The sequence below is a fragment of the Kogia breviceps genome, chromosome 15 (genome assembly GCF_026419965.1).
Source record: "Kogia breviceps isolate mKogBre1 chromosome 15, mKogBre1 haplotype 1, whole genome shotgun sequence".
In the NCBI taxonomy this organism is placed as follows: domain Eukaryota; kingdom Metazoa; phylum Chordata; class Mammalia; order Artiodactyla; family Physeteridae; genus Kogia; species Kogia breviceps.
This window is the reverse complement of record NC_081324.1, coordinates 83607527-83631549: the sequence shown is the minus strand read 5'-3', so window position 1 is coordinate 83631549 and position 24023 is coordinate 83607527. Positions and strand designations below refer to the sequence as shown.

At 39.0% G+C, this 24023-nt stretch overlaps 1 protein-coding gene and 1 pseudogene across 3 annotated transcripts in view; both read left to right on the top strand.

Moving 5' to 3' along the window:
* Positions 1–24023, top strand: part of SBNO1 (strawberry notch homolog 1) — a 53831-nt gene that overhangs the window by 16777 nt on the left and 13031 nt on the right. For 2 of the 3 annotated variants that reach the window (XM_059040629.2, XM_067015875.1), the window contains exons 6-24: positions 2605–2701; positions 3960–4120; positions 7373–7506; positions 7695–7785; positions 9034–9195; positions 10462–10597; positions 10679–10784; positions 10920–11073; positions 11546–11728; positions 12581–12678; positions 14616–14767; positions 16372–16569; positions 17512–17679; positions 17778–17953; positions 18423–18554; positions 20146–20281; positions 21001–21113; positions 21204–21275; positions 21746–21845. In XM_059040629.2, the coding sequence (XP_058896612.1) occupies positions 2605–2701; positions 3960–4120; positions 7373–7506; positions 7695–7785; positions 9034–9195; positions 10462–10597; positions 10679–10784; positions 10920–11073; positions 11546–11728; positions 12581–12678; positions 14616–14767; positions 16372–16569; positions 17512–17679; positions 17778–17953; positions 18423–18554; positions 20146–20281; positions 21001–21113; positions 21204–21275; positions 21746–21845 (2569 nt within the window). The remainder of the gene's footprint in view (positions 1–2604; positions 2702–3959; positions 4121–7372; positions 7507–7694; positions 7786–9033; positions 9196–10461; positions 10598–10678; positions 10785–10919; positions 11074–11545; positions 11729–12580; positions 12679–14615; positions 14768–16371; positions 16570–17511; positions 17680–17777; positions 17954–18422; positions 18555–20145; positions 20282–21000; positions 21114–21203; positions 21276–21745; positions 21846–24023) is intronic. The other variant, XM_059040630.2, reaches the window with a different exon arrangement.
* Positions 9384–9948, top strand: LOC131742762 (ubiquitin-conjugating enzyme E2 variant 1 pseudogene; annotated as a pseudogene).

Genomic DNA, 24023 nt, shown 5'->3' with positions numbered 1-24023 from the left:
CTATTAGTGACTCAGGATGGGTTGGGAAGAAGAGATAGGTTAGGAGGTTGGTTAAGTAATCCAGAAGGGAAGTGATAAGGAAGTAAACTTTAGGGATTGCAGAGGTGGATTGGAAAGGATGAGGGGAAAGGAAAAAAGGAAGAAAGTGAGAGGGGACAGCACATAATGATACCAGAGGATTGGTAAGACTGGGAATGAAATATGGACTTGGAGAGACAGCAAAGCAACCTGTTCCTGAGGTTTTGAATGGGGTCCAGGAGAACAAGTGTTGGCAGTTATCAGTTTACTTAACAGTTGAGTACTTGGAAGCTTACTTGGAAGTTGATTTTTGGAAAATAAGAATGCATTTTTCTTTAAGATTATTTAGTGCTCAAGTTCCCAGTCCAGCCTATGTTGCCCATAACATGCCAAAAGTTCTGTATTGTGCTAGCAGTTAAGAGACATCTAACAGATTGCAAACTGGTAGCCTGTGGATGAAAACCAGTTGACAAGTGTTTTGTTTGGCCTCCACATTATTTTGAAAATTTTTGAATGTGTTGCAAACACATAAAATACTGATTTCCAGGTTCTCTTGAAAAATAGGAGTACCTGACAGTCCTGGGCCCGCATTCCTCACCTCGTGTTAACATGCCTAGAGTTGAGCAGTGAACATCTACTTTGTGTGTTGGTCACACATTCCTCGTGTACCACAGTCTCCCTCCCCTTCATTTATCTCCTTGACCCTAAGCTTTGTGTCAGTTGCCATTTTACATCAGTTGGCTTAGACATATTACTTGTCTGGTCCTTGGATTTTGTGACCGTATTGTGTTACCAACTAATCCTCCAATTCTATACCTGTGGTATATATTTTTTAAAGGTAGGGAAGGACAAGGTAGAGGGAGAAAGGCGGCTGGTCATTTAGCACAGTGCGCATTCCTATTTTACAGATGAGGAAAAGGTGCAAAGGGGGATGGGGAGGACTCAGAATGTAAGTAACTTGCCCAAGGTTACACAGACAACAGCAGAAGTGGGGTCTGGATCAGTTTCTTTGGCCAGCCCCATTTCATCTCTTATTTCTGAAACTGGGTTTTATTTTGGCATACTTTCTGAGAACATTCAGAGTTTCTTTGGATTTTTTTCTAAGGACTCCATGGGTTGATGGCTGGATATTTATGTCACATCTCCCTTTTCTTTCCCACATTTATTGAGCATCTGTGTGCCATCATATGCTGCTCTAGACTAAATAAAAATAAATAAGTAAAATAAGAATAAAAGAGTCTGACCTTAACATTTTATTTATTTATGTATTTGTTTTTAAAATAAATTTATTTTATTTATTTTATTTTTGGCTGCGTTGGGTCTTCGTTGCTGTGCGCGGGCTTTCTCTAGTTGCGGCAAACAGGGACCACTGTTCATCGCGGCGCGCGGGCCTCTCACTGTCGCGGCCTCTCTTGTTGTGGAGCATGGGCTCTAGGCACGCAGGCTTCAGGAGTTGTGGAGCCACAGGCTCTAGAGCACAGGCTCAGTAGTTGTGGCGCATGGGCTTAGTTGCTCCGCGGCATGTGGGATCTTCCCGGACCAGGGCTCGAACCTGTGTCCCCTGCGTTGGCAGGTGGATTCTTAACCACTGTGTCACCAGGGAAGCCCTGACGTTACATTTTAATGCCATGTGTCCTTGGCATTACCCGTAGGTCCTGACTAGGTTTTCTCTTTGTCCTTCTCCTCCCTTCCTTGGTGTACTGGGTCCCACAGCTTCTTCCCTATGCTCTTCCCTGATCAAGCCCACATTAATAAAGAGCCTCCCCTTATGGTTTACTGATAGTGAAAAGTGGCTTTTTCAGGCGCTTCTTGTTTCCGCATTCCTCCCTGCCTCTACCTCTTTAAGATTCTGTAGAGAAACACAAAGTAACATGACTGTATTGACCATTCACTCACTTTGCCTGGGGCAGTCTGGGTTTACTGCTGTTTTCCTGGTGTAAGTCACTAATAAGTCCTCATTTTATTCTCAGATGTGCTGACGTTTGGAGAGTAGGTGATACAGGATTCTGTATGATTCTTGTGTCTGTGGAGACACAGATGTCTGAAGTAAATTCTCTGTCTTTTAGAAGAACCTTTAAACTCCAGAGTTTTCTGGGGTTTTGGTTTTAGGATCTAAGGAAAAGAAACAGATGAAGGTAACTGAGAAGAGGGTGGGATGTGAGGCTTAAAGAGAGTTCCTGCCCGTGAGATTGTAGGATGTGCTGCTGGGTCTCATCCACCTTTGCTCTCCAAACCCCTTGTTCTTTCTATTCCTGGAACTGCAATAAAGAGTGAAGACTGGAGGTTAGACTTCTGGGCATCAGGGAGGCTGGCAGGCAATATTGAAGGGGAAAGAAGTTTGAGAAGGTGGTGGAGCCCTGTGGTGACCCATTTGTGTGTTTGTGATGAGAGCAGGTCATGGATTATCTGTGCTTATCTTTGGAAGAGCAGGGAAACCATAGACTGACCCAGATATTAGGGAATATAGAAATGGTATGTCCGGTTTCCAAGATTGAAGATGGTGGGTATTCCTACAGAAGAGTTTTTCTGTGTGTTGGCTGGGCCTCCAGTTTCTGGACTTAGTTGATTTTGCTCTCTCTGTTACAGAAGGTCCCTGTTATGAAAGAGGAAGATGAACCAGAGGAAGAAGATGAAGAAGAAATGGGTCATGCGGAAACCTATGCAGAGTATATGCCAATAAAATGTATGTCTTTGGGATTTGTCAAAATAATGAAAGACTTCTGGGTTCCTTTTGAACTTAAAAAACTTTCCCACACACATTATTATATATTAAGATCTGTCCATGTTGGGTACCTCAGGATTTGATAAGTGTGAGCGTTGTAGTATGTTTTAAACTATAATATGTTTTAAAATAGCTACATGAAAATTCTGTGAGTTTTTAAATTTTCCTACAGAAATTTAGGGCTTTGCTTTGGAATGAAGTCTTTTAAAACTAGGAGTGAAAAGGCTTTTTCCTTTCAAGTCAATTTTGCTCATATCAGCAGTGATTATAAAATCATAGTAAATTACAGAAATGTAAACACATATCTTAGCTTTATAGTTTATACAGATTATCTAAAACAAATTATAAAAACATGGGAATCTTGGGCTTCCCTGGTGGCGCAGTGGTTGAGAGTCTGCCTGCCGATTCAGGGGACATGGGTTCGTGCCCCGGTCTGGGAAGATCCCACGTGCCGCGGAGCAGCTGGGCCCGTGAGCGCTGGCCACTGAGCCTGCGCGTCCGGAGCCTGTGCTCTGCAATGGGAGAGGCCACAACAGTGAGAGGCCCACGTACCGCAAAAAAAAACCGCAAAAAACACATGGGAATCTTAAAAATAAAATCTGCTATTCGAATTCATTGGTTTAAAGTAACACCATTGCTTCCTTTTTTCCTGTAATGACCATGATTCATTTTTTTAGTGGCCGCTGTATTAAGTTGAAAATTAATAATTTTTAGTTTTTGTGTAAAATTTTTCACTTTTTCATTTTATGGGGGTAATAAGATGGAAAAAAATCTATGGCTAGAATTTTTCTCTCCTATACTCTGGCTTTCTATAAGAAGTCACCAATAAGACCACTTAAACCAAAAATCTCTGTTTACCAACTGTGTATGGATTCCAAGGTCCCATACTTTCCTGGTTATTTAAAATGATGCCTTACTCTAGGGTTATGTTCTGTTACTACTGGAGAACCTGGTGGTGTGAACTGCGATGGTATTTTTCTAGATCTTTTTAATCAGCAAGTCTCTATTTAAACCATAGGTAGTTGATAAATAGGTCATTTTAGTCAAATTTAAACAGTACTTTACCATCAGTCAGTGACTTTATATAGGATCCCAGGGTGTATAGTTACTTATTATATTTTCTCAGTTCGAGGAGAAATATTGCAATATCGTACGATAAGGTTGGGAAGTGTCATTACTTAGAATAATTAAAATGAAGTATTTTTAAATTTTTGTTTAGTAAAAATTGGCCTGCGTCACCCAGATGCTGTAGTTGAAACTAGTTCTTTATCCAGTGTTACTCCTCCTGATGTTTGGTACAAAACATCTATTTCTGAAGAAACCATTGATAATGGCTGGTTATCAGCATTACAGCTTGAGGCAATTACGTATGCAGCCCAGGTAAGCTGTATAATTTATAACTACATACAGTTTTTATCTTTAATCTTAGTTCACAATGTCTAGTTGTTTTAATTCAAAGTTAAGTTTTCCTTGCATGAAAATCTTGTGAATGTGATCTTTATAGAAGTTTTATGTGTTAGATAATTAAAGGGGTAGTGTGGATATGGGGAATGTGTTTCTAGTGCGAATGATAAATTGTCATAACCTTTTTGGAGTTCACTGGGAACATGTATTAAAATTAAAAATACCTGTATCCTTTTACCTAACAGTTCCATGGGAGTCTGTTTCACAGAACTATTAGATAAGGACATATATATATAAGGCTATTTGTTGCAGCTTTTTTTCCCCCCGAGTGGCTAAAAGCTAGAAAAGATTTGAAAGCTCACACCCTCGGGGAGTGATGGAATAACCTTTGGTATTACCATATGGGTGTTGTACCAACTTTTATGTTATGTCAATTGTCTTGAAAGGATTTCTGAAATACTCCATTTTTGTAAAAAGGCAACCATCCCCCATATTTATGTTTTATAAAAAAGTTTGTATTTGGTAGTACAGTCCTTGAAAAATTATGGAAGAATATTCACCAATTTGTTAACTTTAATTACCTGCTACATATGAGGGTAGCAAGAACAAAATACACAGACCTCGGAGATAGGGCAGGCTGGGTCCACAGTAAAGCAAATGTCACAGTAAAATGAGTCGCATGAAGCTGTTGGCTTCCCAGTGCAAATGCAAAACTTAGTGTTTACACTATAATGTAGTCTGGTAAGTGTGCACTCGCATTATGTCCAGATAAACGATGTACATACCTTAATTTAAGAATACTTTAATGCAAAAAAAATGCTAATTATCTGATGCTAATTATCAGCACGTCCTAATCTTTTTGCTGGTGGGAGGTCTCGCCTTGGTGTTGATGGCTGCTAAATGATCAGAGTGGTGGTTACTGAAGGCTGGAGGGGCTGTGGCAGCTTCTTAAAATAAGACAACAGTGAAGTTTGCGGCATTGATTCACTCTTCCTTGGCACTGATGATTTCTCTGTAGCATGCAGTGCTGTTTGATGGCATTCTACCCACAGTAGGACTTTTTTCAGTATTGGAGTCAGTCCTCTCAAACTCTGCCACTGCTTTATCAGCTAAGTTTATGTCACATTCTAAATCCTTTGTTGTCATTTCAACCATCTTCACAGCGTCTCCATCAGGAGTGGATTCCACCTCAAGAATCTACTTCCTCCACTGAAGTCTTGAACCCCTCCAAGTCATCCATGAGGGTTAACTCCTGTTAACGTTGATATTTTGACCTCTTCCCATGAATCATGAATGTTCTTAGGGCAACTAGAAGGGTGATTCCTTTTCTGGAAGGTTTTCAGTTGATTTTGTCCAGATGCATCAGAGGAATCAACTATGTATGGCAGTTACAGCCTTACAAAACGTGTTTCTTAAAGAGTAAGATTTGAAAGCCGAAATTACTCTTAGCTCCATGGGCTGCAGAAAGGCTGTTTTACAAAGCAGGCATGAAAGTGACATTGATCTCGTTGTACATCTCCATTAGAGCTCTTGGGTGCATTGTCAATGAGCAGTATTACTTTGAAAGGAATCTTTCATTCTGAGCAGTAGGTCTCAACAGTGGTTTCAGATTTTCAGTAAACCATGTTGTAAACAGATGTGCTGCCTTGTTGTTCCATTTGTAGAGCACAGGCAGCGTAGATTGAGCATAATTCTTTTTTGTTTTGTTTTGTTTTTTGTTTTGTTTTTTTTTTGCGGTACGCGGGCCTCTCACTGTTGTGGCCTCTCCCGCTGCCGAGCACAGGCTCCGGACGCGCAGGCTCAGCGGCCATGGCTCACGGGTCCAGCCGCTCCGCGGCATGTGGGATCTTCCCGGACCGGGGCACGAACCCGCGTCCCCTGCATCGGCAGGCGGACTCTCAACCACTGCACCACCAGGGAAGGCCCTTGAGCATAATTCTTAAGGGCCCCAGGATTTTTGGAATGGGAAATACGCATTGGCTTCAACTTCAGGCCACCAGCTGCATTAGCCCCTAATAAGTCAGCCTGTCCTCTGAAGCTTTGAAGCCAGACATTGACTTCTTCTCTCTAGCTATAAAAGTCCTAGACAGCATCTTCTTCCAAAAGAAGGCTGTTTCATCTACATTGAAAATCTGTTGTTTAATGTAGCCACATTTATCGATTATCTTAGCTAGATCTTCTGGATACCTTGAAGCTTCTGCATCAGCACTTGCTGTTTCACCTTGCGATTATGTTATGGAGATGACTCCTTAAACCTCATGAACCAACCTCTGCGAGCTTCAGAATTCTTCTGCAGCTTCCTCACCTCTCTCAGTCTTCGTAGCATTAAAGAGAGTTAGGGCCTTGCTCTGGATTAGTCTTTGGCTTAAGGGAATATTATGGCTTGTTTGATCTTTTTTCCATACCACTAAAAGTTTCTTCATGTCAGCAATAAGGCTGTTTCGCTTTCTTATTGTTTGTTCACTGAAGTAGCACTTTTAATTTCCTTTAAGAACTTTTTTTTTTTTTTTCATTCACAACTTGGCTGTTTGGAGCAAGAGGCCTGGTATTCAGCCTGTCTAGGCTTTCAACATGTCTTCCTTATGTTGTAATCATTTCTAGCTGTTGATTTAAAGTGAGAGACATGCAGCTCTTCCTTTCACTTGAATGCTTAAAGAAGCCATTGTAGAGTTATTAATTGGTCTAATTTCAATACTGTTGTGTCTCAGGGAATAGGGAGGCCGAAGGAGAGAGAGAGGTGGGGGAAATGGTCAGTCGGTGGAGCAGTCACAATACACACAACGTTTATTAAGTTCACCATCTTATATGGGCGGGGTTCATGGCAGCCCAAAACAATTAAAATAGTAACATCAAAGATCACAGATCACAGTAACAAATATAATAAGGAGAAAGTTTGAAATAGTATGAGAATTACCAAAAAGTGACTCAGAGACACGAAAGAGCAAGTGCTGTTGGAAAAATGGCACCAATAAAATTGTGTGATGCAAGGTTGTCACACACCTTCACTGTGTAAAAAATGCAGTATCGCCTGAAGTGCAGTAACAGTGGCGCACAATAAAATGGGGCATGTCTGTATAGTTAAGTAAAGGAAATATCCACACTAAGCCGACTGTATGCCATTTATATAAAAACAGAGAATGTTAATATACGACTCAAACAAGGTATGACAGACTGATTATTACCAAGATATCTAAAGGAATAGATAATTACCAGCGTTTTCTTTTTCAGCAACATGAAACATTCCTACCAAATGGAGATCGTGCTGGATTCTTAATAGGTGATGGTGCTGGTGTAGGAAAAGGAAGGACAATAGCAGGAATCATCTATGAAAATTATTTGTTGAGTAGAAAAAGGGCTTTGTGGTAAGTGCTAAAGACTGGCTGTGGAAGCTGTTGTTTGTGAATAATCCAGCATATAGGGATGGGTGTTCATGAGTAGGTGTATTTTTTTGGAGTGTCAAGGCCTGGGTTTATTTATTCCTGAATATTGCTAGAATGATGGGATTTGTATTTAATTTTTGTGTTTTTCTTCTCCCCTTTTTTTGTGGCAGGTTCAGTGTTTCAAATGATTTAAAGTATGATGCCGAAAGAGATTTGAGGGATATTGGAGCAAAAAATATTTTGGTCCATTCATTAAATAAGGTATGAAAGTTTTCTATTCAGTTGGTCATTCAATAAATATTGACTTACCTGTGAGTTGGGAATAATAATAGTTTCTACTTTGTAGGGTTGTTAAGAGGATTAAATGAGTTATTTCACAGAAAGCATAGTGAGTGCTAGCCACTATTGTTGGTTTTTGGATTACTAAGTGTTAAATAATATGCCAGGTAGGGTTATGTAGTGGCAAACAAAATAGGCATTGTCTGTTTTTATGGAGTTTATTCTCTCACTCTTCAGGGTTTTTCATTTGTTTGTTTTTGTCTGTTTCTGAAGTTACTGTATGTGGGTGAAACTCCTAGAACTGTGAGTATAAGGGTGCAGTGTGATAAAGCTACGTGGACAGGCAGTGTGCCCGTCGCATCTTATAGAGAATTGTGGTTTGGAGACTGGTTTTGATATTTGCACATTCAGTGGACTTGTATACCCTACGTGTGTTCATGTTAAAACAGTTCTGTCAAATGGAAGAAAATGTGTTTCATTATCTAGAAAGCACAGTTCAGTGTTCATTTAGCAAATCTTTATTGGCCTCCTACTATGCACCAATTCCTGGAGTCACATGGGTAGAATAGACAGACCTAGTTCCTGCAGGTGCTTCCCTGCTAGCCCTTTGAAAATAAGCAAATGTAAATCTACTTTCCATACGAGTCCTAAGTCGCTTCGGTGTTTTTGCCCGGCCCATCAGTGGCTTTTTTTGGGTGAGGGTTATTGAGTGGTTTGTTGGGTAAAGTACTGTGTCTTGAATGACTACTAACAGTTCAAAACTAAAACATGTAAGGGGCATCTATAAATATTTTTGATTTCTAAATCAGCATAATTGAGGAAGACCACAGTAACTATTAATCATAGTTCTTATATATCCCTCAGATCTTAATTACAGTGCTTTGCATGTAGTAAATGCACAATAAATATTAGTAGAATGAATATTGTGACCTTTTCTCGGGGAGTTTGGTTTGTAATCTTTTTTTGATGATAGACTTTTTTAAGACTTTGATGAAAACTGGATCCTTGTATGTTAAAGTTATATACACACACACGAGAGGGTTTGCGTGTGTGTGTGTGTGTGTATGTTTACACATGTGTATGAGAAATTTTGTGTATGATCTTAAGAGGTCCTTTGACTTTCCTGAAGCCCATCATGGTACCACCAGTTTCCTGCTGTAGAAATCTGGGTGGGATAAATATTTCAGAGACAAAAGTTTATTTATTAAGTTCTTCTCTTTTCTTTTTTAGTTTAAATATGGAAAAATTTCTTCCAAACATAATGGGAGTGTGAAGAAGGGTGTGATTTTTGCTACCTATTCTTCCCTCATTGGTGAAAGTCAGTCTGGTGGTAAATACAAAACGAGGTTAAAACAACTCCTACATTGGTGCGGTGATGACTTCGATGGAGTGGTATCCTTTGCAACAAGTTTTATAATTTTTAATGACACAATATAACACACAGGAATTCTGAGGTTAAATAAAAAGACTGCTGAGATGAGAGCTTTAATGATTACATAGAGTCCAAGGGAGTCAGAAAGTTGATTCTGTTTTGTAGCTGTCATATACGAGGCCAATATTTAAGTCCCTGCTTTAGGAGAATGTTACTAGGTGTGGGCCATGCTGAATACTGTGTTCCCTTCTTAACTTAGTGATTTCCAAACTTACTTGCTCATAGCATACCTTTTACTGTCCTGCATGAGGAACACCAGTTTTTGAAGTACTGATTAAGGTGGTTATCAGTTGTGCTTCTGTTTAACAAAACTTGCTCAAATTGTCTGTGTGGTGGACATTTTTAGCCGTAGTGGAACCTTTCGTTCATTCTAATTAAGAATTAAATATCCAGTTAAGGAGTGACAGCACCGCAAGGTGGCAGCCACCACGGGCTCGGACAGTTTATGAAAACTGAATATACAGCGTTAAGATAGAATGTGGACCTAAATACCCAGAAGCAACCCCCTTTGTAAGATTTGTAAGAAAAATTCATATGAATGGAGTTAATAGTTTTCTAATGGAGTGATGGACCCAAGAGCCATATCAATGCTAGCAAAATGGCAGAATTCATATAGCTTCAAAGTTGTCCTGCAAGAGCTTCGGTGCCTAATGACGTCTAAACAAAATATGAAACTCCCTTAGCCGCCCGAAGGACAGTGTTACAGTAATTAATCAAAAAGAAAAGCCACAGGCCCTCCACTACCCCCCCCATTCGATTCAAGCAGTCTTCATTTTCTGCAGTAGTAAATTTTCTAGATACCAAAAAAAAATTTAAATATCCAGTTAAGGTTAATGCCAAATTCAGTGAATGCCTCTGTGGTTGGGGGAAGGGGGCTGTGGAGATCAAGGAGAGGCACATAGAGGGCTTCATAGATATTTGTGATCTTACAGAAAAAGAAAACCATCTGAAGCAAATACGGCAAAGTGTTAAAGTTTGACAAAACCAGATGATAGGTATGTGGGTATTAGTAAAAAAAAAAAAAAAAAAAAAAAAGTTAATGCTCAGGGGCTTGTTATCAACAGCATCCCTCCCCCTAATAATCTTGATTCTTTTTTTTACTCCAGCTACCACCTCAGAAATCTTGGCTATTTCCCAAGTTGTGAGGGAAATAAAAGTTAACTCTTCCTGGAAGATTGGAGACACTTGCTGCTAATGTGACATGTTCCTTAATTTACTCCTTACAGATAGTGTTTGATGAATGTCATAAAGCAAAAAACTTATGTCCTGTTGGTTCTTCAAAACCAACCAAGACAGGCTTAGCAGTTTTAGAACTTCAGAACAAATTGCCAAAAGCCAGAGTTGTTTATGCTAGTGCCACTGGTGAGTAGTTATATATTTAAAAGAGAGAGATATATATGTTATTTTTTCAGCTATAATATGTTTTGTTTGGGGGTTTTTCAGGTGCTTCTGAACCACGAAACATGGCCTATATGAACCGTCTTGGAATATGGGGTGAGGGAACTCCATTTAGAGAATTCAGTGATTTTATTCAGGCAGTAGAACGGAGGTAATGTAATTTACAGTATACACTATTTGTTCTCAGTAGCAATCTAAAAGAGGTGTTATTGCTAAAATCTCTTCCATGTATGTTAAAGCTCTACTATATTTAATGATAGTTACTGTGTGTTTTAATTTTATTCAGAGGTGTTGGTGCCATGGAAATAGTTGCTATGGATATGAAGCTTAGAGGAATGTACATTGCTCGACAGCTGAGCTTTACTGGAGTGACCTTCAAAATTGAGGAAGTTCTTCTTTCTCAGAGCTATGTTAAAATGTATAACAAAGCAGTCAAACTGGTGAGCATGTTTTTATTAACTGTTAGTACTTTTAATGTACCTGGTAATGCATCTGTTAGCCAGTTTTGTCCAGTCAGGAGTATATTTTGTCCAGTGTATTCCTGTCAGCTCACAGGAGTATAATTCTGCTGTAAAACAACAGATAAATCACTGGTTCCTTATTTTCCCTATTTTCCAAGTTTTCTCTTTGTTAAAGTAATTTATAAAAAAAATAGCCATTCATTTCAGTTGTTTAGTTTTAAAAATCACAATGTAACTGTTTCCTAAAACGACTGCATTAGTTAATAAGAATTTTGGGACAGCTCTATGTGGGCGTCCTAAAAAACATTTGTTTAGAGATTCCCAAGCTACTGAAAATGCTTCATTGAGTTAACGTTAAATGGTGTCTTGCACTTTATTTTGATTGAATTAGTCATTTTAAAATCACACTCAAAAGATTGAAATATCTAAAATGTTGATTGTGCACCTTCAGTGGGTCATTGCCAGAGAGCGATTTCAGCAAGCTGCAGATTTGATTGATGCTGAGCAACGAATGAAAAAATCCATGTGGGGTCAGTTCTGGTCTGCTCACCAGAGATTTTTCAAATACTTGTGCATAGCATCCAAAGTTAAGAGGGTTGTTCAACTAGCTCGAGAAGAAATCAAGAATGGAAAAGTAAGTTGGAGAATGCATTAACAGATTCATCTTTGGTTATGTGTTTTAGTCTTTTGGGTGTTGAGGCTTTCTACTTACAAAAGCCTTTTCTTTCTAAAGGGTAGTTGTAAAAAGTATTAACATAGTAAGACTTTTAAAAATGCATTTTGGGGCTTCCCTGGTGGCACAGTGGTTGAGAATCTGCCTGCCAATGCAGGGGACACGGGTTCGAGCCCTGGTCCAGGAAGATCCCACATGCCACGGAGCAACTAAGCCCGTGAGCCACAACTACTGAGCCTGCGCGTCTGGAGCCTGTGCTCCGCAACGAGAGAGGCCGCGACAGTGAGAGGCCCGCGCACCACGATGAAGAGTGGCCCCCACTTGCCACAACTAGAGAAAGCCCTTGCACAGAAACGAAGATCCAACACAGCCATAAATAAAATAAATAATTTTTTTAAAAAATGCATTTTTAAGATAATAAAAGCAATACGTGTTTATAAAGAATTTGGATAGCTCAGAAAAGTATAAACAAACGTCACTATAATTTGGCTAACCATAGATGTAACAACTGATAGCACATCGATGTATATTACATTAAGGTTTTTTCCTTTTTGGTGAATACATATTTAGTTAAAGCACAAAGAACTGGGACAGGGGCTTCAGTAGTGTCCATAGTTGTAATACTGTTTCCTAGCTAAGTGTATTACATGTAGCATGTCTCAAATATATGTAGAATAAATAAATTGGTACACACGTACAGTAATGGGTAATTCTTGTTTGAAATCTTTTTTTAAACTAAATATTTAAAATATATCTTAAGAAACCACATAGATATTTTTATTTATAATTAATAATATTCTTTTTTGCCTCCAGTGTGTTGTAATTGGTCTGCAGTCTACGGGAGAAGCTAGAACATTAGAAGCCTTGGAAGAGGGTGGAGGAGAATTGAACGATTTCGTTTCAACTGCCAAGTAATGTTTATGGTTTTGAGTTTTTACTTAGATTAGTTTAAATGTTGGCATTTCCTGGAGGCAAAATTTTTGCGTTTTAGTTTTTCTGATTTTAGTTTTTACAGTGCTGTGTATGCATAACAATATGTCTATTGGAAAACAATAACATAGAAATGCTGAAATGTTAAGTATTTTGACAATATTATGTCCAGTATTTGGACTAACGGAAGGGCTTGATTTTTGTTTGTTTTGTACATCTTGGAAATGTGACAGCTTGGTTTAAGATACTCAGTTTTGTTTTGGCTTTGTTTATTGGAAACTACCATTATCCAGAGGACCAATATAGTTTACTTTGCCCCAATTTAGTATGCTCTAATATAAACATTGCAAATAATCCTGAGCTAGTTGAAAGGATTTAAAAAATGTTTTTAGACATTGTTTTTCAGTTTGTTTGCCTAACAGACAGTTCTAACTGTGGTAGCAAAATTAACAAAATAACTTTTGCTGCCATGCTATCTTTTGCCTTAGGGGACAAATTCAAGTGGCTCCTTTTAAGATAGATATAATTTAAAACTACTTTTAAAAGCAAAACATGCACCTGCTAATCTGTATCTTTCCTGTGCTTGCCTGCCTAGTATTGCCTCTAAAATGATAGGCACTAGTCACAGGGAGCCATGAAGCCGTTGAGGTGGCTGGTCCGAATTGAGAGGACCTTTGAGTGTGAAACAGACACCAGGTTTCAAGACTTAAAGAAATATAATGTAAAACATTTCATTGATTACATTTTAAAGCGATATGTTAAGTTAAATAAAATATTATTAAAGTTAGTTTCAGAAGTTTTCTTTTACTTTTTAACGTAGCTGCTAGAAAGTGTAAAAATTGTGCTTGGCTTGCACTGTATTTCAGTTGGACAGTCTTGGCCTAGAATATTAAAATTCATTTGAGCTGGATTATCAGTATTTTGTAAGATGGAATAAAATGTACTTTTAATTTTTTTTAAATTTATTTTATTTATTTTTAAATTTTTTTCTTGGCTGTGTTGTGTCTTCCTTGCTTCACGGGGGCCACTCCTCGCTGCAGCGCGTGGGCCTCATGTTGTGGCAGCCTCTCCCTCTGCAGAGCACAGGCTCCAGGCACGTGGGCTTCAGTAGTTGTGGCATGTGGGCTCAGTAGTTGTGGCTGACTTGAGGGCTCTGGAGCACAGGCTCAGCAGTTGTGGCGCATGGGCTCCATTGCTCCCACAGCATGTGGGATCCTCCCGGACCAGGGCTCGAACCTGAGTCCCCTGCATTGGCAGGCGGATTCCCAACCACTGTGCCACCAGGGAAGCCCCAAATGTACTTTTTAGTAAGATATAGATTTTATTATTTGTAACTCTTGCATGTACCTGAAATTGGAAAATATATGTGAAATAAATTGGTTAAAGGATTGTTAAAGTCCTTTACATTCAGAATCCAACTCTTTTGAATCACTTTTTTTTTTTTTTTTTGCGGTACGCGGGCTTCTCACTGCTGTGGCCTCTCCTGTTGCGGAGCACAGGCTCCGGATGTGCAGTCTCAGCAGCCATGGCTCACGGGCCCAGCCGCTCCGCGGCATGTGTAATCTCCCCGGACCGGGGCATGAACCCAAGTCCCCTGCATCGGCAGGCGGACTCTCAACCACTGCGCCAACCAGGGAAGCCCCTGAATCACTTTTTGACTGAAGTCACTGATGTGCAGTTTTTCTTCATGGAGTCTTCCTCTGTGCAGCAGTTCTGAAAAAGAATCAGGAACCATTGGTGCTTAGTTCCTAAGCCAGCTTTACGATTACGTGGAGCTAACCTACTTTTGATATCCAATTTGGAAATGCTGCTAATAAAGTATACTTATTTTAAACAAATACATTTAGTAAGACTTTATATATAATAAACTATTTTGCATACTGAGCCACTAACTGTCACTTTTTCTCTCTTTGAACAGAGGAGTGTTGCAGTCACTCATTGAAAAACACTTCCCTGCTCCAGACAGGAAAAAACTTTATAGTTTGCTAGGAATTGACTTGACAGCTCCAAGTAACAACAGCTCACCAAGAGATAGTCCTTGTAAAGAAAATAAAATAAAGAAGCGGAAAGGTGGGCACTTTTCTTTAAATGGTGCTGGAAGTAGTATAAATTTGATCATCTTGATGCAAGCTGTATTTTGGGAATGTACTGCCTTCCTTGAATTGGCTCGTGTAGTTTTGTTTTGTTTTTTTTGTTTTTTTTAAGGAAGTGTCTTTCTTTCTTTCTTTATTTTTATGGCCACACCACATGGCTTGTGGAATCTTAGTTCCCTGAGCAGGGATTGAACCCTGGACCATAACCGTGAAAGCATGTAGTCCTAGCCACTGGACCACCAGGGAGTTCCCTTGGCTCATTTAGTTTTTGAATGCACAAGTAATCCCATTTTAAATTGGGACTTTAACGATTTGACTGGTGCTGAGTAGGCACTGGGTTGAGCACTGCCCACACATGATCTCATTCAAGCTGCAAGGGATCCATATGAAGATAGGTTTTAGTTTTTCAGTTTTATAGACAGAGGAAACTAAGGCACAGAAAGACTAAATCGTTAAGCGATATCCCCAGGTTGGCACAACTACTGGGTGATAAATGGGGAACCAAAATCAGGGCCTTCCTGTTGTCAATGCTGTGTGTGTATATGTGTGTGTGGGGGGGGAGGGTGTGTGTGGGGGAGTCTGTGTTTATATAGTCTTCTTTAAAGAGACTTCTGTTAGTTTATTATTTAATTATTAGGAACACACTTATCTTTGTTAGACATTTTATAGTAATGCAAACTTGAGTTTGTGTTTAGGTGCTTACTAAGTAAGCTCTTTGACTTTCAGAAGTTAACTTCTCAGGCTCTCTTTCTCTAAAATGGTGATAATAACTCATTATATTGTGAAGACTATCGTACTGTGTGTTCTAAACACAGTGCCTGACACTTTAACCTTACATTTCATCTGTTCTAAGACATGCTTTTTTTCCCTTACATTTTTAATATGCCTGAAGATAGGTTGGCTATTATAATATAATTGACAGTATTTTTTTTATTTTAGTGGTACAAAAAGTAATGCTGAGTCCTAGAGTAAGTAACATCGTAGAGTGGTCGGATAGATAGATGGTCATGTTTCCCTTTTTTGAATTATGTTCTCAACCATCATTAATATGTGAACATTTTAATGTTCTGCTTAGTTTTGGTTGGTTTATTCCAGATATCTTATGAATATTCAGTAAGATAATTCAGATCACCTTGTTTGACTTTTAAAAATGTAGCTTTATAGATTAGTTTTTTTAGTATTCCATAAAGTATTTGCATATTTTATACATCTGTAATTATTAGGCCTCTTCTCTCAACCTGATACACAAATTGTGACAATGCCAGAGATTCTGTTTCATCTGTGTTGTTTTGAGATGTTTATTTTGAAACTTGTGCACTTGAAGGCTGTCTTGCATTTGTACTTATGTCCCTGATTTCTTCTTAAGAATAATTGAATATAACCTGATTTCTTATAGGAATCTAAAAGGCTAGCTCTTGTTTATGAATTTTTAATTGTTCTTATATACTTACACAGATGCTTTTTTTCTGCATTTCTCATTTGAGTTAACTAAGTGTATTAGCTCATGAACTAAATATAACTTCCTGGATCTTTTAGAACAGTGTGTTTGGGCTGACTTTCTTGTTTGGGGTTTGAGGATAGGTGAAGAAATAACTCGAGAATCCAAAAAAGCACGAAAAATAGGTGGCCTTACTGGTAGCAGTTCTGATGATAGTGGAAGTGAATCTGATGCCTCCGATAATGAAGAAAGTGACTACGAGAGCTCTAAAAACATGAGTTCTGGAGATGACGATGATTTCAACCCATTTAGGGATGAGTCTAGTGAAGATGATGAAGATGGTGAGTTCATGAATTTTTTTTTTTTAAATAAATTTATTTATTTATTTTTGGCTGTGTTGGGTCTTCATTTCTGTGCAAGGGCTTTCTCTAGTTGTGGCAAGCAGGGGCCACTCTTCATCGCGGTGCGCGGGCCTCTCACTGTCGCAGCCTCTCTTGTTGCGGAGCACAGGCTCCAGACGCGCAGGCTCAGTAGTTGAGGCTCACGGGCCCAGTCGCTCCACGGCATGTGGGATCTTCCCAGACCAGGGCCCAAACCCGTGTCCCCTGCATCGGCAGGCAGACTCTCAACCACTGCGCCACCAGGGAAGCCCCATGAATCTATTAAATGTAAGCTAAAGGATAGTTATTTCTGTGTACTTGTTTATTTATTTATTTTTGGCTGCGTTGGGTCTTAGTTGCGACAGGAGGGATCTTTTGTTGCGCCGTGCGGGCTCCTCTCTGGCTGTGGCACACAGGCTGCAGAGCACATGGGCTCTAGTTGCGGCACACGGGCTTAGTTGCCCTATGATGTGTGGGCCTTAGTTCCCTGACCAGGGATCAGACCTGCATCCTCTGCAATTGGAAGGCAGATTCTTAATCGCTGGACCACCAGGGAAGTCCCTATTTCTGTGTATTTGAAATGGGGTATTGTACTAAAACCTTTTTTTTTCCTGTAGAAATCATCACACAGATTCTAATCTTTGCTTGGTGGGAGCTCCAAGCTTGTCTGTCTTCTGGAGGTTCACATTTATGTGAGATCATGATCTCAATTTTGTGCACTTATGTTTAACCTCAAACCATGGAATTTACCTCATGGTGTATGGGTGTACTGGACCTCTGAAGTTGGTGGTGGTTTACAAGTTGTCGCTCAACAATACAAAAAAACTCAATGGTTGTTTCCTTTGGAAATTCTGTACTTGTGTTAACAAATGATTTTGATATATGTCTTTCCTTAATTTTCAGATCCCTGGTTAATCAGAAAGGACCACAAGAAAAACAAAGATAAAAAAAAAAAGAGAAGTATAGATCCAGATTCTATTCAAAGTGCCTTATTAGCATCAGGTCTTGGATCAAAACGACCTAGTTTTTCTTCTACACCAGTAATTTCACCTGCTCCTAACAGTGCACCAGGTATCCATGTGGAAGCTTGCTTTGTCTGTGAAATGTACTTTTAAATAAAACAAATATTTAAACTTTGTACTGATTTTTAACAAATGTACTTTATCTAGCTAACAGTAACACCAACAGCAGCAACAGCCTTATAACAAGTCAGGATGCTGTGGAAAGGGCCCAGCAGATGAAGAAAGACCTACTTGATAAACTAGAAAAATTAGCAGAAGACCTCCCTCCTAATACCCTGGATGAACTTATTGATGAACTTGGTGGCCCTGAGAATGTTGCTGAGGTAAATATGACTTGATCAGGGCTGTGTCTCTTCTAGGTAATTTTTTGCCACTTTCAAACCATTTATAATAAGTGATATATTTAGTATCATCATATAATTATCTAATATCCTCTCTTAGATCTTAGAACCCTTGTTCTACTCTAGTTGTCATCCTAGAGCAAGTAAATTCCTGCCCCTAGTATCTTGAGTATCTGCCCCAAGACACGGATCTCTGTTATTGCACCTGTCACGCACGCTTTGTTATCTTTGCCGCGTGTCTGTTGTCTCCACTGGAATTTGAACTTTTCAGAACCAGGCACTGTGTTGCGATGTTCTCTCTGCCCCAGCGCCTGGTGCAGGACAGGTTGCACAGTACATGCTGGCATCATTATCCTCTTCACCTCCCACCAAGTTTCTATGATGGGTGCCCTGAGCTTCACGCACCATAGTCAGCTACGTTAATTATAAGTGACGCTGTTTGGCTTTGCAGATGACTGGCCGCAAGGGGAGGGTTGTAAGCAATGATGATGGAAGTATATCTTATGAGTCAAGATCTGAACTTGACGTCCCTGTGGAAATACTAAATATCACGGAAAAACAAAGATTTATGGATGGAGATAAGGTATGTTTGTCTGGGATGCTTTTTGGCGAAAAGAATAATGCCCATACATTTAGATTAATCTTTAGGTTTTTTTCTTTTAATGTAAATCATGTCTGTTGAATGTTCTTACTCTATTTTTTTTAAGTAATTACACATAATCACTGAACATTTTACATGTTTTCATTATTTTCTTATAAATCGAATGTGGTGGGGTTTTTTGTTTTTTTGTTTTTGTGTGGTACGTGGGCCTGTCTCACTGTTGTGGCCTCTCCCGTTGCGGAGCACAGGCTCCGGACGCACAGGCTCAGCGGCCATGGCTCACGGGCCCAGCCGCTCCGCGGCACGTGGGATCTTCCCGGACCAGGGCACGAACCTGCGTCCCCTGCATTGGCAGGCGGATTCTCAACCACTGCGCCACCAGGGAAGCCCCAAATGTGGTGTTTTGTGCACAGAATTAGATGTAGCTCTTGATAGCTTTGGAGGCCTTTGAAGTCTTTAATCAGAATATTGTGTTCTCTCAGGTCATCTTAGTGGCACTACATCTAATGCTACACCCTAGTGTCAGTGTAATTTTGAGTCTAGAAATATATTTAAGCATGCCCAGATTACTAGGGTCCTTTGATTTTGCTGTTTATTGTCTTGCTCTGCCAGGTCCTGTTAAGACGATTTACTCTGAATGGTTGTACATTACACTTGCGTAACTGACCACTGCAGAGCTTGTGGCCCCCTTCAGAGGCCCTTTCTGTATGCTCTTATTGTTAAGTAAACGTCATCAATTTTCAGATTCTCAGATCAGTTCTTCCTCCATCTAGTCGGAATTGCTATAAGCGTTTTGGTAAAAAATAGGTAGGAGCAGCACTTCAACCTTCTTCCTTAATCTAAAAGGGGTAGAATAAAATCTTATCTCTTTATCCACATTTTGCTTTGTATTTCAAAATTCTTTTACCTCTGCAACTAGAAATAGATGGTAGTTATCACCATTATCATTACCATTGTCGTTTAAGTGTATTTAAAAGCTCATGTTACATATTTTAAAGATTATAGGTAGAGGTATTATCAGTTATTTTAAGTACTTGTTTCATTAGTAATTTAGGCCCATGTGCGTTAGAAATTGTATTAGTTGGGATCAGATTTGGCTGTTAAGTGACAGAAAATCCAAAATCATATTCACTTAAAGTGGAAGTTCATTTCTCTCACGTACAACTTTGAGTAGGTAGACAAGGACTGGTGTGACCCCTTGAAGTCTAGGTCTCTTCTGTCTTGTTCCTTTAATATGTGGCCTTCCATTTCCTAGTTACCTCCATATTTCAGGTTCAGTCATTACACCTCTACATTTCAGCCAGCAGAGAGAAAAAAAAGAGGAGGGGAAGGGCATATCTTTGATTAGGGACATTTCCTGGACGTTGTTCATGTGACCTACTGGCTGGAGTGTGCCCACACTTAGCTGTAAGGGAGACTGGGAAATGTAATCTTGATTCTGGGTGTCCTTGTAACCATGTACAGCTAAAACTGAGAGTTAGGAAGTAGAGGAAAACACGTATTGGTGTATGTTTCCCCACCTATCTTTGTACAGAAGTGATCTTTTGTTTTTTTCTCCTTACATTTGATACAGAATATTGCTATCATCTCAGAAGCTGCCAGCTCAGGTATTTCATTACAAGCAGATAGGAGAGCTAAAAATCAAAGGCGAAGAGTTCATATGACTCTGGAATTACCATGGAGTGCTGATAGAGCAATTCAGCAGTTTGGTAAGTTCCTACACTGAGTTTCACTTCATAGCCAGGAATTACTGGGGAAATATTTTAATGCTAGATATACTAAAACTTGACATATATGTAGGTTTTGGAGATGTTTGTGTATTGCATATACCTTAAAATATAGAGGGCATCATGAATTTATTTCTTGGCTGTTTTAAAAGCTGTAAAAGACCTACAGTAGGGCTTTCTGGCATTATATTCAAGAATGGGGCTCCTCAGGAGTATCTTCATTTTAGATCTCCAAGGATGTTATCCATGTCAGAGCAACTGCCACTTGATGTCTTTTTCAACCCCCGGTAGCTTCATTGAGGGCACATTGCTCCTCCCTTCCCTTCCATCTTCATGTCCCTGTGACCTGGTGATTTTTAAAAACAACAACAACAATTTGGGGAGAATTCGGAGCAGCTGTGCATCAGCGACATTGTGGTCAACCAAACTGGGGTGACGCCAGTAATGTGCTTATCATTTAATAATTTTATGGTAGTTTCTGCTCCCCCATGAGTGGGAGTATTGTTCGGAATACAGATGTTGTTCAAGTTGGCGTTTTTGATTTTGTGCCTTTTGGGGAGTTAGGGTAATTGTTACATTCTTTAACTTTTCCTCTGATTTAAAGATTTCTGGATACCAGCTTACTGTTAAGTGCTGGGAATAAGTCTCAGAATACTAGTATCTAGAGAACACAATCAGCGATTTTTTTAATGTCATTACAGGACGAACTCATAGATCAAACCAAGTTACTGCTCCGGAATATGTCTTTCTGATTTCTGAATTGGCAGGAGAACAAAGATTTGCATCTATTGTTGCTAAAAGACTTGAGAGTTTGGTAAGTTTTTGAGTTATATAGATGGGTGTAAAAGGTGATGTGTGTTAACCTGTCTTCTATGCCTTGATTGGAGATTTTATGTTTGGATAGGGTGCGCTTACACATGGAGACAGAAGAGCAACAGAATCCAGAGATCTGAGTAGGTTCAACTTTGATAATAAGGTACATTTCAGCTTTCACTATCTGTGAAAAATGATAGCAGTGTATGGTGTCTGTAAGGAACAGAAAGGGAAAGTGGTTGCTGTTTAAAACTTAAAGCTGCCTTCTCTTATGGTCTTGCTATAAAATCATGGCTAGTCCTGTAAGACACATGGCAGTTAGATCTTTGGTGATCAACTATGCAATATAATCATCTTCTCATTCCTAATGGAAAATAAGATTATGATAAATACTTGTGGATGAATGAAGTGTGAGTTCCCAGAAGTAAAGAAAGTTGTTTATTCATGGAATGCCTGCTGTGTACAAAGGTGTGAATGAGGCACTAGGCTGTGTAAAATATATATAAAAATAATTGAGTCCTGCTATTTTTAACTCTTTGATACAATAATAGTTTTTATAGCATTCACTTGGTCATGTCATTGAAGAGTATCCAAATGCTGAAACTTGTTAAATTTATTTGGTTTTTATTGCAGTATGGAAGAAATGCTTTAGAAATTGTCATGAAATCCATTGTAAACCTAGATTCTCCTATGGTGTCACCACCTCCAGACTATCCTGGAGAATTCTTTAAAGGTAACTTTTAAAAATAATCATAACAAAGGAAAATGAGTACTGACAAGAAGGTACTAAAACTCATTCTAACATGTGCTGTTTTTAGTTTTCTTTGTACATAAAGTGTATAAAATTTAGAAATTGATAGTTACCAGACACCTAAATTGATGTCTTATAATAAGCAGTAGATTTATTAAATTTCATTCAGGTGAAGTGTTTTTACTGTTGACAGAGTTTGTTGCATGTTGTTTAATACTAGATTACTAGAGGAAAAATGGTTTTGTTAGATTAATTTGAAAATGACTATGCCAAATAGCTTTTAAAATTTAAAGTACCTAGGTAAATAATCTGGGGGCTAGTGGAGGTACAGATAAAACTGGCCGTGTATTAACAGTTGTTAAAACTGGGTGCTGGGTACCTGTGGTCCATAGAATATTCTCTTTACATTTGTGTGTATTTAGAAATTTTTATATTTAAAAAAAGTCCTAAGTAGTGCTATAGAAATTCTTAGATGTATCTTGCAAATCTGAACAATAGATTTTACCTCATTAATATTAGTAGTCTGGGTGATTTCAGTAGTTCAGCAAACTATGAAAATATTTTGGAAAATAAACAGATGTAAGGTATTTGAAACATTATCCTTATAGAGTTAGCATTTTTTACTAGGACGTCCTTTCCAATTGAACCTGTGTTTAGTGTTGGTAACAGTCCATATTGACATAGCTGGCAGGGGTGCTTATAATCACTGATGGCATTTAACAAAACAAAAAACCAATAAAGTCTTGGCCCTGTTCTTTTTCTCCCTTTCCCTTTCTTTCCCTCTTATTTTCTTTTTATTTGGTCGTTGGAGGGATTGTCAAAAACAACTCCCCAATTTATTTCTAATTCTAAAAAATTACATGTTATTTATTCATTATAAGTGATGAAAACAATCTAAAAGTGAATAATGAGGAGCCCATACCCTCTCCTTAACTACCTACTACCTACCAGTCTCACCTGCTGAGGTTACAAATGTTGACAATCTGAACAGGGGCAGCCTTAACACACCTTTGTCCGTTTGTCTAAACACATAGCTTTTTTTTTTTTTTTTAAATGTTAATATTGCTTTTGCAATGTACTTTTCTCACTTGGCACCTCACAGGCATCCCTTACAAATCAATAGCTATAGTACTAACACATATTTTACCAGTTGTGTAATATTCTACATGTAGCTTATGTAACAGTTTCTTCAGTTTTTCCTTTATTGATGTTCAAGTGGCTTTCATTGTTTTGCATCACAAACAGTGCTGGACTTATAGCAGCTGTCCTTCTGCTCAGGTAGTTTCCCCCCATGGGATGGGTTCCCAAAACGAGGGTGTTTTGCATCGGAGCTCTTTGGCTACGGAGTTATCACCTGCAGAGTCTCCACACTCTGAGCGTGTTGCAGTCTAGCTGATTAAATAAATGTGTAAATAGGATACAATTACGCTTCCTGTTGATCCTTTTCTCTTTCCTGAAACCTTTTTACTGTAAGTCTGGGTTGGAGCCTGGACACATACTTTTTAAGAGTTTTATAAACTGTCCTCTTAGTAACGTAATTCAGGACATGTTGACAGTCACACGTGTTGCTTATCTTCTGTATCGCCTTGTCAATACTGATAGGTAATGTTTGGGAAGGAAGCGTGATTATTTCCTTATATAAATTATTTAATCAGTATCCTGCTGTATGTTCAAAGTTGTTTAGGTTCTGTGGGTGACAGCTTTGTAGCCAAGGATCTCCACTGCCAAGGGTTGTTGGAAAGATATGACATTTTAGTGAAATAATAAAATATAATGTGAGGTTTGAGTACTCTAGGGTTTTGAAGTGTCTAAAGATCTTTAGGGGGCTGTGGGTTCCATTTAATTCAGCTAATAGGAACTGTGGATACAAAGACTGTGTCTTATTGCTAGAACTTGATCTAGTTTGATTAGTCAGGTAACAGCTCATTGAGTTATTTGGGCTATAAGGTTTTTTTTTAAAAAAATTTATTTTATTTCTGGCTGTATTGGGTCCTCGTTGCTGTGCGTGGGCTTTCTCTAGTTGTGCTGAGTGGATTTCTCACTGCAGTGGCTTCTCTTGTTGTGAAGCACAGGCTCTAGACATGGGGGCTCCAGTAGTTGTGGTTTGTGGGCTCTAGAACGCAGGCTCAGTAGTTGTGGCACACGGGCCTAGTTGCTCCA